At 33.6% G+C, this 13,538-nt stretch overlaps 1 protein-coding gene across 1 annotated transcript; it reads left to right on the top strand.

Annotated features, from left to right (window-relative positions):
• The first annotated feature begins 479 nt into the window (after positions 1–479).
• LOC139784755 (uncharacterized) lies at positions 480–1,489 on the top strand. Its single transcript, XM_071723954.1, has 2 exons — positions 480–945; positions 1,035–1,489. The coding sequence occupies exons 1-2, from the start codon at positions 523–525 to the stop codon at positions 1,395–1,397; spliced, it is 786 nt and encodes a 261-aa protein (XP_071580055.1). The 5' UTR covers positions 480–522; the 3' UTR covers positions 1,398–1,489.
• The last annotated feature ends 12,049 nt before the right edge of the window (positions 1,490–13,538 follow it).

The following is a 13,538-nucleotide window of genomic DNA, read 5'->3' on the forward strand; positions in this document are numbered from 1 at the left end:
TCAGGCCCTTAGAATTTAGAATTTAGAATTTAGAATTTAGAATTGAGAATTTAGAATTTAGAATTTAGAATTTAGAATTTAGTATTTAGGATATTCACACTGACAACGCACAAATGATCATGTAAGACTTACATTGTAAGTTACTTAGATACTCTAATTTTATATTTCCTTTATTTTATTTAAGTTATCACAATACAAAAAGGAAATTCTTTTTCTAGTAAATCTGAAGAATAGTGGCCTCCTCACCGATTTCGTTGAACTTAGGCTTAATCGACGCGTTTTTGCACAAAACGACCGAATCTGGCAGAAAAAAGTGTCGCTCTGCCACGCGAAGCCAGATATTAACAGTTAAAGTTGACAGGCATCAGGTTATGATTCCTGTCATACCGACGAGCTGTAGCGACTACGAACATGCCCTGCAGCCATATGCGCATGCTCAGTGGCCGCACGCGCATGCAGGCCATGCAGCAGATCACGTGACAACTGTTTGGTTGGTAAGTCAGAAGTGTAACATAATTCGAAATGATATTCTTTTGTTTTATCTTAAGTTATCGTGTCAAAATGCAGCTGCACGAGTTTTTGGCAGTGACTCACGATAAAGACAAATTAATAAATTATTTAATAGAACATAATGTGATAAGCAACGAAATATATTGTCCGAAGTGCAATAATAAATTAAAGTTAAACAGAGATAATTTCTCATTTCGTTGTCGGAAAGTATTTTATGAGAAAAATAAACATAAAAAATATGTGAAGAAACAATGCACATTTAGAGGAAGTGTTAGATTTGATACATGGTTCAGCAAATCTAAATTAAGCCTGGAAACAATATGCAGGATGACTGCATATTTTATTATGTTAAGACCTTCGAGACTTATGTTTATGTGCACAGAGTTACAACTTTCTCAGCACTCGGTTGTTGACTGGATTTCTTTTTGCCTAGAAGTAAGTATAATTTAATATACTTAATACAATGAATATATGTTCAATAGATATATATTTATAAAATTTGTTATGTTGATTTGTTATAATAGGTTTGCATATATTGGGCCGAAAAGAACTCAACGAAACTTGGAGGGCCCAATATAATCGTCGAAATAGACGAAGCAAAAATCGGCAAAAGGAAGTACAATTGTGGCCGAATAATCGAGGAAATGTGGATCTTCGGTGGATACGAACGTAACACAAAAAAAATTTTTATTGTGCCAGTGCAAGACCGCACGGAAAAAACTCTGCTTGAGCTGATCAAGGAGTGGATTCTACCTGGGACGACGATAATGTCGGATTGTTGGAAGTCGTACAACTGTTTAAACAGTGAAGGCTTCCAACATCTAACAGTAAATCACTCGATGAATTTCGTCGACCCAGATACCGGTAATTACATTGCAAATATATAAAGAGCAACATATGCATTCGAAATACACAACACTAAACTTAGCATTACTCATTTCTATTTGTTTGTCTATTCAGGAGCCCACACTCAGCACATTGAACGTGTTTGGAGAGAAGTAAGAGCTAATATCCCACGGTATAGAACGCGTTCTTCGCATTTAGTGGGATATTTAGCTGAATATCTCTTCAAACGCGTTCATGCTAAGCAGTTTTTTTCGTGCAATTGCGGAATTGTATCCACCGAAGACTGTGGACGATGAAGCAGATGTCTCGGAGGCTACATAATTACAAGTTTAAGTTAGATCTGCTAAACCATGTATTAAATCTAACACTTCCTTTAAATGTGCATTGTTTCTTCACATATTTGTTACGTTTATTTTTCTCATATAATACTTTTCGACAACGAAATGAGAAATTATTTCTGTTTAATTTTAATTTATTATTGCACTTTGGATAATGTATTTTGTTACTTATCACATTATGTTCTATTAAATAATTTATTAATTTGTCTATCATAAATTATGTTAATATTATTGCATCCCTATTCGTCAATATATTCTATACAATATATCAAAGTACATGCGTGGGCGGATGGGCTTCGCCTCCCTGGAACCCCCCCCCCCATGATCGGTGTGAGTGAACCTAGAAGTGTGAGCGGGGGAGGGGCTTGGCCTCCTCACTGATTTTAGGACACGCCTTCGGCGTATAGATTAGTGACGCGCTTTAAAAGTATTTAAGTGTTTAAAGCGCGTCACTAAAACCTAAGCAGGGCATACATGTGTGTGCCCTGCTTTAACAAAAATCAAAACTTCTATAAAGCAGGGCATACACACGTGTGTGTGCTCTGCTTTAACGAAAATCACAACTTCTATAAAGCAGTGCATACACACGTGTGTGTGTGCTCTGCTTTAACGAAAATCACAACTTCTATAAAGCAGGAAATACACACGTGTGTGTGTGCCCTGCTTTAACGAAAATCACAACTTCTATAAAGCAGGGCATACACACGTGGTGTGTGCCCTGCTTTAACGAAAATCACAACTTCTATAAAGCAGGAAATACACACGTGCGTGTGTGCCCTGTTTTAACGAAAATCACAACTTCTATAAAGCAGGAAATACACACATGTGTGTGTGCCCTGCTTTAACAAAAATCATTAAACAGTTAAATACTTTTAAAGCGCGTCACTAACCTACATAGGTTAGTTGACGCGCTTTAAACACTTAAATACTTTTAAAGCGCGTCACTAATCTATACGCCGAAAGAATATCATTTCGAATTATGTTACACTTCTGACTTACCAACCAAACAGTTGTCACGTGACCTCTTGCATGCGCGTGCGGCCACTGAGCATGCGCATATGGCCACAGGGCATGTTCGTAGTCGCTACATCTCGTCGGTATGACAGGTCTCATAACCTGATAGTCGTCAACTTTAACTGTTAATATCTCGCTTCGCGGGACAGAGCGACACTTTTTTCTGCCAGATTCGGTCGTTTTGTGCAAAAACGCGTCGATTAAGCCTAAGTTCAACGAAATCGGTGAGGAGGCCACTATTCTTCAGATTTACCCTTTTTCTGCCTATAATCTTCAGTTTCTGACTTGCGGGCACAGTGTCATAAATTGCCTGTTGAATGTATTTGTAAGAGCTTTATTCACCTGAAGAGGGTCCGAATTTGGACCGAAACGTCGTTTTATCTATTAATAAATTTGCCAGTTATGGTCAAGGAAGTTTGTTGATATTATATATATATATATATATATATATATATATATACGTATATTATATATATACATATGTATCAGGTTATTCGACATAAATAAATATACAAAATATAGTATTTATATAAATAGATTTGTTAACGAAAATATCTCATACGTATATATAGAACTAGCTGGTTACCCGGGCTTCGCCCCGGAGGACATATGTAATAAGACACGCAAATAGTCTCTCTCTCTCTCTCTCTCTCTCTCTCTCTCTCTCTCTCTCTCTCTCTCTCTCTCTCTCTCTCCTCTCTCTCTCTCTCTCTCTCTCTCTCTCTCTCTCTCTCTCTCTCTCTCTCTCTCTCTCTCTCTCTCTCTCTCTCTCTCTCTCTCTCTCTCTCTTTCTCTCTCTCTCTCTCCCTCCCTCTCTCGATTATTTCCCGAAAAATTAAAAAAACCGGTTTCCAAAAAGATCGGTAACAAAAACTGTACACATCATAACGCTCCCCGTAAAATTCTATCCCTACTTCATATACAATTCTTTAAAATTCTGTCAATTAATTCCCAAAAAATTGAAAAAATTTCGGTACCGGCTTCCAAAAAGATCGGTAACGAAAAATTATACACTTTATAACACTCCCCGGAAAATTCTACCCCTGTTTGATCTATAATTCTTTAAGATTTGGTCAATTATTTCCCGAAAAATTAGAAAAACCGGTTTCCAGAAAATCGGTAACAAAAAACTATACACATAGTGGCACTCCCCGAAAAATTCTACCCTTATTTCATATACTTTTGGTAGAAATTTGATCTATAATTCTTTGAGATTCGGTGAATTATTTCCCGAAAAATTAGGAAAATTAAAAAAACCGGTTTCCAGGAAATCAGTAACAAAAAACCATACACATAGTGGCACTCCCCGGAAAATTCTACCCCTATTTCATATACTTTTGGTAAAAATTCGGTTCAGGGGTTTGGGCTGGGTGTTGATGAGTGAGTGAATGAGTCAGGACATCTTCCTTTATATATATAGATTGAATATTTCCAAGATATTAATTAACTTAAAAGTATAACAGTTACCGACAAATTTAATTTCTTACAAATATTACACTCGGAAATATTAATTGTAGGCCAAACAAAAAAATATGTGTCTTCTCTTCTACGGAATTTTTTCGGAAAGAAATTGTCAAAATAATAGGAGTATAGGTCAAAGCATGAAAATTTCTGCAAGAGTGATCAACATAATTTTTTACTACAATTTTTTTATGTTTATTAATTATTTTTACATCTCTACATTATTCCAAAGATCGCTCTTTGATTATCGCGCAACGGCAACTCAGATTCACGCCGAGATACCGAAAAAGCATTTCCAGCGTAAAAACATCGTCGATCGCCCGAGCTAAGTAAGAGCGACAAGGAGGGAGTAATATTCTCCCTCTCGCTCGGCACTGCCGAGCGCTGCCGACACACCGATAGACCGAGCGTCACTCTGTGTGCGTAGTGGAGGGGCCGCGCATGTGCGAAAAACCGGGCCGGATTCACAGCACTGATACGGGGTTGTTCCCAACGGCATTCTCTTTGTCTCGTCGAGGCCGACAAAAAAGTATTCTTGTCAAATTTCTCTATCTCTAACGAGAAAAAAGTTGCATTTATCTCGGGAACGGGGCGAGATACGGGGTCGTTCCCAGCGGCATTCTCTTTGTCTCGTGGAGGCCGACAAAAAAGTATTTCACTTCCGAAGCTCTATCTCTAACGGTTAAAGATAAAATTATTTTATAATTTTATTATAAGTTTTTCTATATATAACTACCTATTTATTAAACCAAAAACATACATATATATAATATATACATTATATTAATTTTAGCCTAAATAAATGTTTCTTTTTAAAATTTTTTGTTCTATTTAATTTCCAAAATCTTTTTAATGTAAATAAAATATTTTTCTTAAACTAAAATTTAATTTTTTACACAAAAATAATTAAATTTATTATTTAAATTATTAAATAATAATTAATTATTTTTATTATACTAATAAAATTATTTAATTTTCTTATAAATTATTTATCATAATTATATAAATTTATATAATAATTTTAATTAAAACCAAATTATTAAATTAAAAATCTATATAAATTAAATAAGTAAGCTAAAAAAGCTACTAGGTTCATACCCTAATTATAGAATTATTAATCTCCAAGTGATCAGCGGCCACGGCTGCTTTGGCGATTACCTGCACCGCATCGGGAAGGAGCGCACCACGCGCTGCCACCACTGCCCTGAGGCGGTGGACACAGCGCAGCACACTTTGGAGCGGTGTCCAATGTGGGAGGACGAGCGCTGTGTCCTCAGGGCAGCGATAGGAGGGGACCTCTCCCTCCCGGCCATCATCCGCAAGGTAGTACAGCCGGGAGACGAGGGTCGCGAGGCATGGAAGAAGTTTGCCTCCTTCTGCGAAAATGTGATGAAGCGGAAGGAGGCGGACGAAAGGGTGAGAAGAGGAGAGGTTTCTCCTCCCGCGTCGTCATCGTCCGCCGGAGAGAGCGAAAGCGGCGTGGACGAGAGTGAGTGGAGTGAGAGCAGTGGCGGCGACGACGACGGCGACAGCGACGAGGATTGGACGCGACTGGGCGCGGGGAGGAGGCTGTCCTCTCCGCCAAAGGGCGATGCCACCCCCAATCGCGCTTGGGCAGCCCCGGTTTTCTAGGGACTGTGCGGGGCGAAAGCTGAGGAGGAGGCGGCACGAGGGTGGACCGTAAGAGGTCTGCCCTCCTGCCGTCGTTGAGTTCGCGCGGGGCCCCTCTGGGATATGGTGGGGGACAAGTTCCTCCTGTGCCCTGTCCCGGGGGGGGGTCCCCGTGCAATGGAGGGCGAGATGCTCCTGGGGGCGTGTCCCTCGCGTTCTCCGGTTTCCTGGCCCGTGGGGGGGAAATGGTGGAGGGCTATTCGCCCTTTCCCGAGCCCTGCCCCCCTGCGGGCGGCTGTGGCCGGGGGCCGGGAGGCCTGCCCTCGGAGCATGCCCGCCGACATCGAAATGATTTGGGGGCGTAATGCGACTCGGGAGGGCTTGGGAGGATTCCCCATGGGTTTCCTCCACGAGCGCTCCCCAGGGTCGTGCAGAGGGTGGGAGCTGGGACACGGGGTGGCGAGTGACGCCCTTGGTCCTGGCCCCCGCCTGCTCTCTAAGGGAGGGCGCGAAGGGAGGAGATGCCTCCAAGGAGGGGGCCGCATGATCGCCTGCAATCTTTCCTTCTCCTCTCGCCTGGGGGGCGGGCGAGCGGTCGGGGTATACCGCTCGTCCGTTGCGCAAGCAACTCCGGAAGGGGGGGTGGCGGATGAGGGTGGTGGCACTCATCCGTCACAAATTAGAAGTTTCTCGCTATCGGCGAGCGCGCGGGGGGCTCACGGAAGGATCAGCGCGTTTCCCGGAGTCCCCCCAGTATAGCGCAGCGTTAGGGTCACTCGTGGTGGTTTTAGCCGGTAGGCTGCGGAGATTCAGGGTTTATTGCCCGGCCCCATAGAATCCGGCACATCCCCGTCCCACCCCGGGGGCGGGGGTCTTCCCCTTCTCGGAGGGGCTACCGGTTTTGAAACCCGCGGGACGCTCCCCGATTGAGGTATACGGACCTCGTGATTGGTTAGTCCTGCGGGGATTCCAGTAGTTGAAGATTTCCACCGCGTAAAAAAAAAAAAATATGCCTGACTTATTTTGATAGAATAAATTATGTATTTTAAAATACTTTCATTATTATATTTAATAGAATCAAACTATTACAAAAAATTTCAAAAATTTTTATGCCTCCTACATTATAATATAATAAAAATTATCTTAATATTAATATTTTAAATTAATTTTATTTAATTATTAAATTTTTATTATAATATATAACTTCTTTTCTAAATATTTTATTATTATAAACTTACTCATTTTTACTATTTTATCCTTAAGATTTTTTGATTACATTATAATTTGATTTTTTATAGAAATTACTAACTTTTTATTCATTTGCTTAATAAATATAAATCTAAAAAATAAAAAATTAATTTTTTTTTACTTTATTATTCAAATTTTAGCATTTTTCCCTATCATTATATGCATTATTCTTAATAATATTTTCATATATTATAATTATATTAATGTTATAATAATTCTTGCATTATTTATAAAATTAAGCATTCATTCCCCCCTTTCATCTATGACTTCCAATTCTTTCTAAGCATTTAACTTGAAATATTTTATTTATTTTATTAACCTCTCAAAAAATTATACCCTTTTACATAATTTCTCTCCTAAAAATTTATAATTTATTAATTTTTTTTATTTTAATTTCATGTTTAATCATTCCTCCATATATAATATTTAATTTATATAATATTAAAATACTTATAAGATATGCTTCAATCAATCAAACTAGATGAATAATTATATTAATTTACATAAAATCTTTAATTTTAATAAAATATTTTTTATTTTATTCAATTATTTTATTTATTTTATTCATTTTTATTTCCTACTATAAAGTATTATTTAATTTTAAATATCCAATTTTAAATTTTAATAAATTCTATAACTTAATAATAATTACTATTATATTAAACATAGCTAGAATACCACCACTTTCATTTTTTTATATAAAATGATATAGAATTTTTATTTTTCTACAAAATTCTAACTTATTCTTTATTTTTATTATTATGATATTAAGATCACTAATTATATATTATACCTTTATGTAAATATTATACTTAATTCCATATTTTTTTATCAATTTAAATCTAAACTTCTAATCTTAAAACTTACTTTTAAATATAATTTAAATTTTTTTATTCAAACTAGCTTACTAATATCCTTTATTATTTTAATTATTTAAAGAAAGATTTTAAGTTCATATAACCTAAACTTTAAACCTTCAAAGTTTAAAAAATAATAATTCCTTTATAAATCTTATCCATACTCACAAATCCACTCTTACTTACTTACATAATTTACATTTTTCTTTTCATTTAAAATCTTATATTACAAATGGTTATTAACAACAATTAATTAAGTAAATATTTAATAATATATATTAATATCAATTAATTTCTTTAAACTTGCAATTTAATATTTTATTTTATAAACTATAATATAAATTCATTATATTAATGTTAGAAAATTTTTCTTCCTTAAATAAATTTACAATTTATTACTTTAATAACATTTTATTTTTTTACAAACCACTATGAATAAATGACTATTCTCCACTAATCACAAAGATATTGGTATTCTTTATTTTATTTTCGCCATCTGAGCCGGAATAATCAAATCTTCTATAAGAATAATTATCCGCCTTGAATTAGGTTCTTGTAATCCCCTTATTAATAATGATCAAATCTATAACTCTCTAGTAACCAGCCATGCTTTTATTATAATCTTTTTTATAGTTATACCTTTTATAATTGGGGGATTTGGAAATTTTTTAGTGCCTCTCTAATACTAGGATCTCCTGATATAGCTTACCCTCGTATAAATAATATAAGTTTCTGACTCTTACCCCCCTCAATTTTATTATTAACACTAGGTAATTTTATTAACAACGGAGTAGGAACAGGGTAAACAATTTACCCTCCTTTAGCATCAAATATCTTTCATAGGGGCTTTTCTGTAGATCTCTCAATTTTTTCCCTTCATATTGCAGGTATATCCTCAATTCTTGGCGCAATCAATTTTATTTCTACTATTTTAAATATACATCATAAAAATTTTACTATAGATAAAATTCCCCTTTTAGTTTGAGCTATTTTAATTACCGCTATTTTACTTCTTCTAGTCTTACCTGTATTAGCAGGAGCAATTACTATATTACTAACAAATCGAAACCTAAATACATCTTTTTTTGACCCTTCTGGAGAAGGAGACCCTATTCTTTATCAACATTTATTTTGATTCTTTGGACATCCAGAAGTTTATATTTTAATCCTTCCAGGATTTGGATTAATTTCCCATATTATTATAAATGAAAGAGGAAAAAAAGAAACCTTTGGCTCCTTAGGAATAATTTATGCCATAGTAGCAATTGGATTCTTAGGATTTATTGTTTGAGCTCATCATATATTTACTATTGGTCTTGATGTCGATACTCGAGCTTATTTCACCTCAGCCACAATAATTATTGCTATTCCCACAGGAATTAAAATTTTTAGATGAATCTCAACTCTTCATGGCATAAAAATTAACTATAATCCTACCTTATGATGATCAATAGGATTCATCTTTTTATTTACTATAGGAGGTCTTACAGGAATTATATTATCAAATTCTTCTATTGATATTATTTTACATAATACATACTATGTAGTCGCCCACTTTCATTATGTTCTATCTATAGGAGCTGTATTTGCTATTATTGCTAGATTTATCTACTGATTCCCTCTAATTTCTGGATTTACCCTGAATAACTTTTACCTTAATATTCAATTCTTTTCTATATTTATCGGAGTCAATTTAACTTTCTTCCCTCAACAATTTCTGGGACTTAGAGGTATACCCCGACGATATTCAGATTATCCCGATAATTTCTTATCATGAAATATTATCTCTTCTAGCGGATCCCTTATTTCTATTATCAGTTTAATAATCTTAATGTTTACTATTTGAGAAGCCCTAAGAGCCCAACGTATACTTATTAATATATTTTTTGTATCTCCATCCTTAGAATGAAATACTAACTATCCCCCTCTTAATCATAGATATAATGAAATCCCAGCAATTTTTTAATATGGCAGATTAGTGCAATGGATTTAAAATCCTCTTATAAAGATTAATTCTTTTATTAAAAATTAATACATGATCATTAACACTCCAAGACTCAAATTCCCCAACCTATGATATAATAATTTTTTTTCATGATTTTACTATAATTATCTTAATTTTTATTGCAATATTAATTACTTTTATAATAATAATAATAACTTATAATAAACTTATTAATCGGTATTTACTTCATGGTCATACAATCGAATTAATTTGAACTAGGGGAGACCGGGGCTAAAAGGTCAACGGGGTTGAAGCGTCAAATCAAATATCTCGGAACCTGTATATTGTGTGAACTCGCTATTAACATTGTAAACGCTGCTTATGGTACCCATGTGACCAACGGAGTTTCGGCAGGTTACCTGCCGTATTATGATTTTTACGAGGGCAAACGTGTTTTCGGAAGGTGAAAGTTACATTTTCTGCGCGTGGAAATTTTGTAATATCTGCAATAATATTTGCTCTCCAAATCTCGAGGTACATGATTATAAAGAGTATGCATGCTGAACACGAATCCAGTGTAGTTTTTTCATTATCGTTGATGTCTAATATTTCGTGGGCGATCAAACCTGAAACTTGTGTTTGGGGCTAATCGGTCAGTAAACAGTCCAGATGCATTTCCAAGGCATTTCCAGGCTCATTGCATATGGAATATGGATGAGACGGGAATTACAACCGTTCAGACACCGAATAGAGTAATCGGACGTCGAGGAGTGAAACAAGTCGGGCGAGTGACTTCTGCGGAAAGAGGAACCCTCGTAACTATTTTTTAATAATGTTTTGCATAAAAATTTTAAATAAATTTTTATATTTTTCTCTTAAAAAACAATTATTAAAATGTATCCTATCATTTTTCAGGATTAGATGTACGTATATGTATTGAAAATGCAGTGTGACGTTTAAACCCCGGCATTTTTGAGATTTCAATTTTTCCACCATTGTCGTTTTTGCTCTATACCGGTTAAACAAAGCGACGTAGACAAAAATTTCCTATATAAATTTTGTAGCTAAAGGTTCACTCTTTACAGTGGTATACCACATTTAACTAAAATTATTTATTTTGTTGTTAAAAATCGGCACCGAAAAAAACTAACCTTTTAGCCCCGGTCTCCCCTATCATTCCCATATTTATTCTAATTTTTATTGCCATACCTTCTTTAAAAATTCTCTACCTTACCAATGAACTTCACTCCAATAATCTTACGATTAACACCATTGGCCATCAATGATACTGAAGATATGAATATTCTGATTTCAACAATATTGAATTTGATTCTTTTATGTTATCCACTAATCAATTAACAAATAATGAATTTCGCTTACTTGATGTCGACAATCGATGCATTTTACCATTCAACTTAACTATTCGTCTACTAACTACATCAATCGATGTAATTCACGCATGAACCATCCCCTCCCTAGGTATTAAAATAGATTCAACCCCAGGACGTCTAAATCAAACTATATTATTTATAAATCGACCCGGATTATTTTTTAGCCAATGTTCTAAAATTTGTGAAACTAATCATAGATTTTTACCAATCGTAATTGAATCTACAAACCTTAATAACTTTAAAAATTGATTAACTTATTTTATTAACAATAATTAAACCCTATATAATAACTTAATTAAATGACTGAATATAATAAAAGTATTGATCTTTTAAATCAAAATATAATAGGTATTGACCCTATTTTTAATGAAAGAATTAGTTAAACATTTAACATTAAATTGTCAATTTAAAATTATTAAATTTCTATATATTAATATTCTTTAATCCCACAAATAAGACCCTTATTATAATCTACTATTATTATTTTAACTATTAGCTTACTTTTAACTATCTCATCTTTTTTATATTTTATAATTACCCCAGTTCCTCAAACTTTTCATATTCATATTCATCCTTCAATGAGATCACTTTATTTTAATTGATTATGATAAATATTTTTTCATTCTTTGACTCCTCAACATCTATAAATCTCTCATTAAATTGATTAAGGTTAATTATTATTTTTACCCTCCTCCCCTACTAATATTGATTTATTCCATCCCGATTAATTTTATTATGAAAATATTTAATTTTTTATTTATTTCAAGAATTTAAAATTTTAATCTCTTATTCATATTCTAATCTAATTATTTTTATTAGTCTCTTATTAATAATTTTTTTCAACAATTTTTTAGGACTCTTTCCCTATATCTTTACAGCATCTAGACACATAAATTTTTGTCTGTCTCTATCCTTAACTCTTTGATTTAGAACAATTATTTACAAAATTTATAATTACCTAAATATTTTAATAGCTCACTTAACTCCTCAAGGCACTCCTTTTTTATTAATATCTTTCATAGTTATCATTGAAACTATCATTGAGACTAATTATCCGCCCTCTTACTTTAGCAATTCGATTAACAGCAAATATAATTGCAGGCCATCTTTTATTGTCTTTACTAGGGTCAACTGGTCAATCAATCAATAATTTCATAATTTTTATAATTATAATCATATCTCAAATTTTATTATTTATTTTAGAAATCTCTGTATCCATAATTCAAGCCTATGTATTCTCTATTCTTTCAACTCTTTATAGAAGAGAAATTTAATTATGAACCACCCCTTTCATCTAGTAAGTGTTAGTCCATGACCAATTCTTATTTCATTAAGAATTTTAAATAATTTAATTTGTACAGTAAGATGATTTCACCATTATAGGTACTCCATAATTTTAACTATCCCTAGAACTCTTTTTTGTATAATTCAATGATGACGTGATGTAACTCGAGAAGCAACTTTCCAAGGTGTCACACATTAAACGTTTACAAGGGAATACGCTTAGGTATAATTTCATTTATTATCTCTGAAATTATATTTTTTTTCTCCTTCTTCTGAGCATACTTTCATTCTTCCCTGGCACCTAACATAGAAATTGGACAATTATGACCTCCCTTAGGTATTATTTTTTTAACCCTTTTGATATTCCTTTAATAAATACAATTATTTTAATTTCATCAGGCTTAACAGTTACTTGAAGACACCATGCCATACTAAATAAAAATTTTAAAGAAAGAAAAAAAAGTTTATTTTACTATTATTTTAGTAATTTATTTTACTATTTTACAAATTATTGAATATAAAGAAGCTCCATTCACTATTGCAGACTCAATTTATGGCTCAACTTTTTTCATTGCTACAGGATTTCATGGTTTACATGTAATTATCGGAACTTTATTTCTTACTGTATGTCTTTTTCGAATATACATTCTTCACTTCTCTTCCTATCATCACTTTGGATTTGAAGCAGCTGCATGATACTGACATTTTGTAGATGTCGAATGATTATTTTTATACATCTCAATCTATTGATGAAGATTCTAATTTTTTATAAATTTATCTCTTTTTAATAAATTTTATAATTTATATAGTGTAATTAATTTATTACATTTAATTTCCAATTAAAAAATTTAATTTACTTTAATATAAATAATTATCCAACTTACTTATATAATTAGTATTTTATTAACATTTTCTACCCTTTTATTAATACTAAATTATTTAATCTCAAAAAAATCTTTTCAAGACCGAGAAAAAATTTCCCCATTTGAATGTGGCTTCGACCCTATGTCACCCCCCCGCATACCCTTTAGAA

Source organism: Temnothorax nylanderi, unplaced genomic scaffold (genome assembly GCF_030848795.1).
Source record: "Temnothorax nylanderi isolate EJ_2023f unplaced genomic scaffold, tnyl_v1.0 TNYL_tig0671_pilon, whole genome shotgun sequence".
Lineage (NCBI taxonomy): Eukaryota > Metazoa > Arthropoda > Insecta > Hymenoptera > Formicidae > Temnothorax > Temnothorax nylanderi.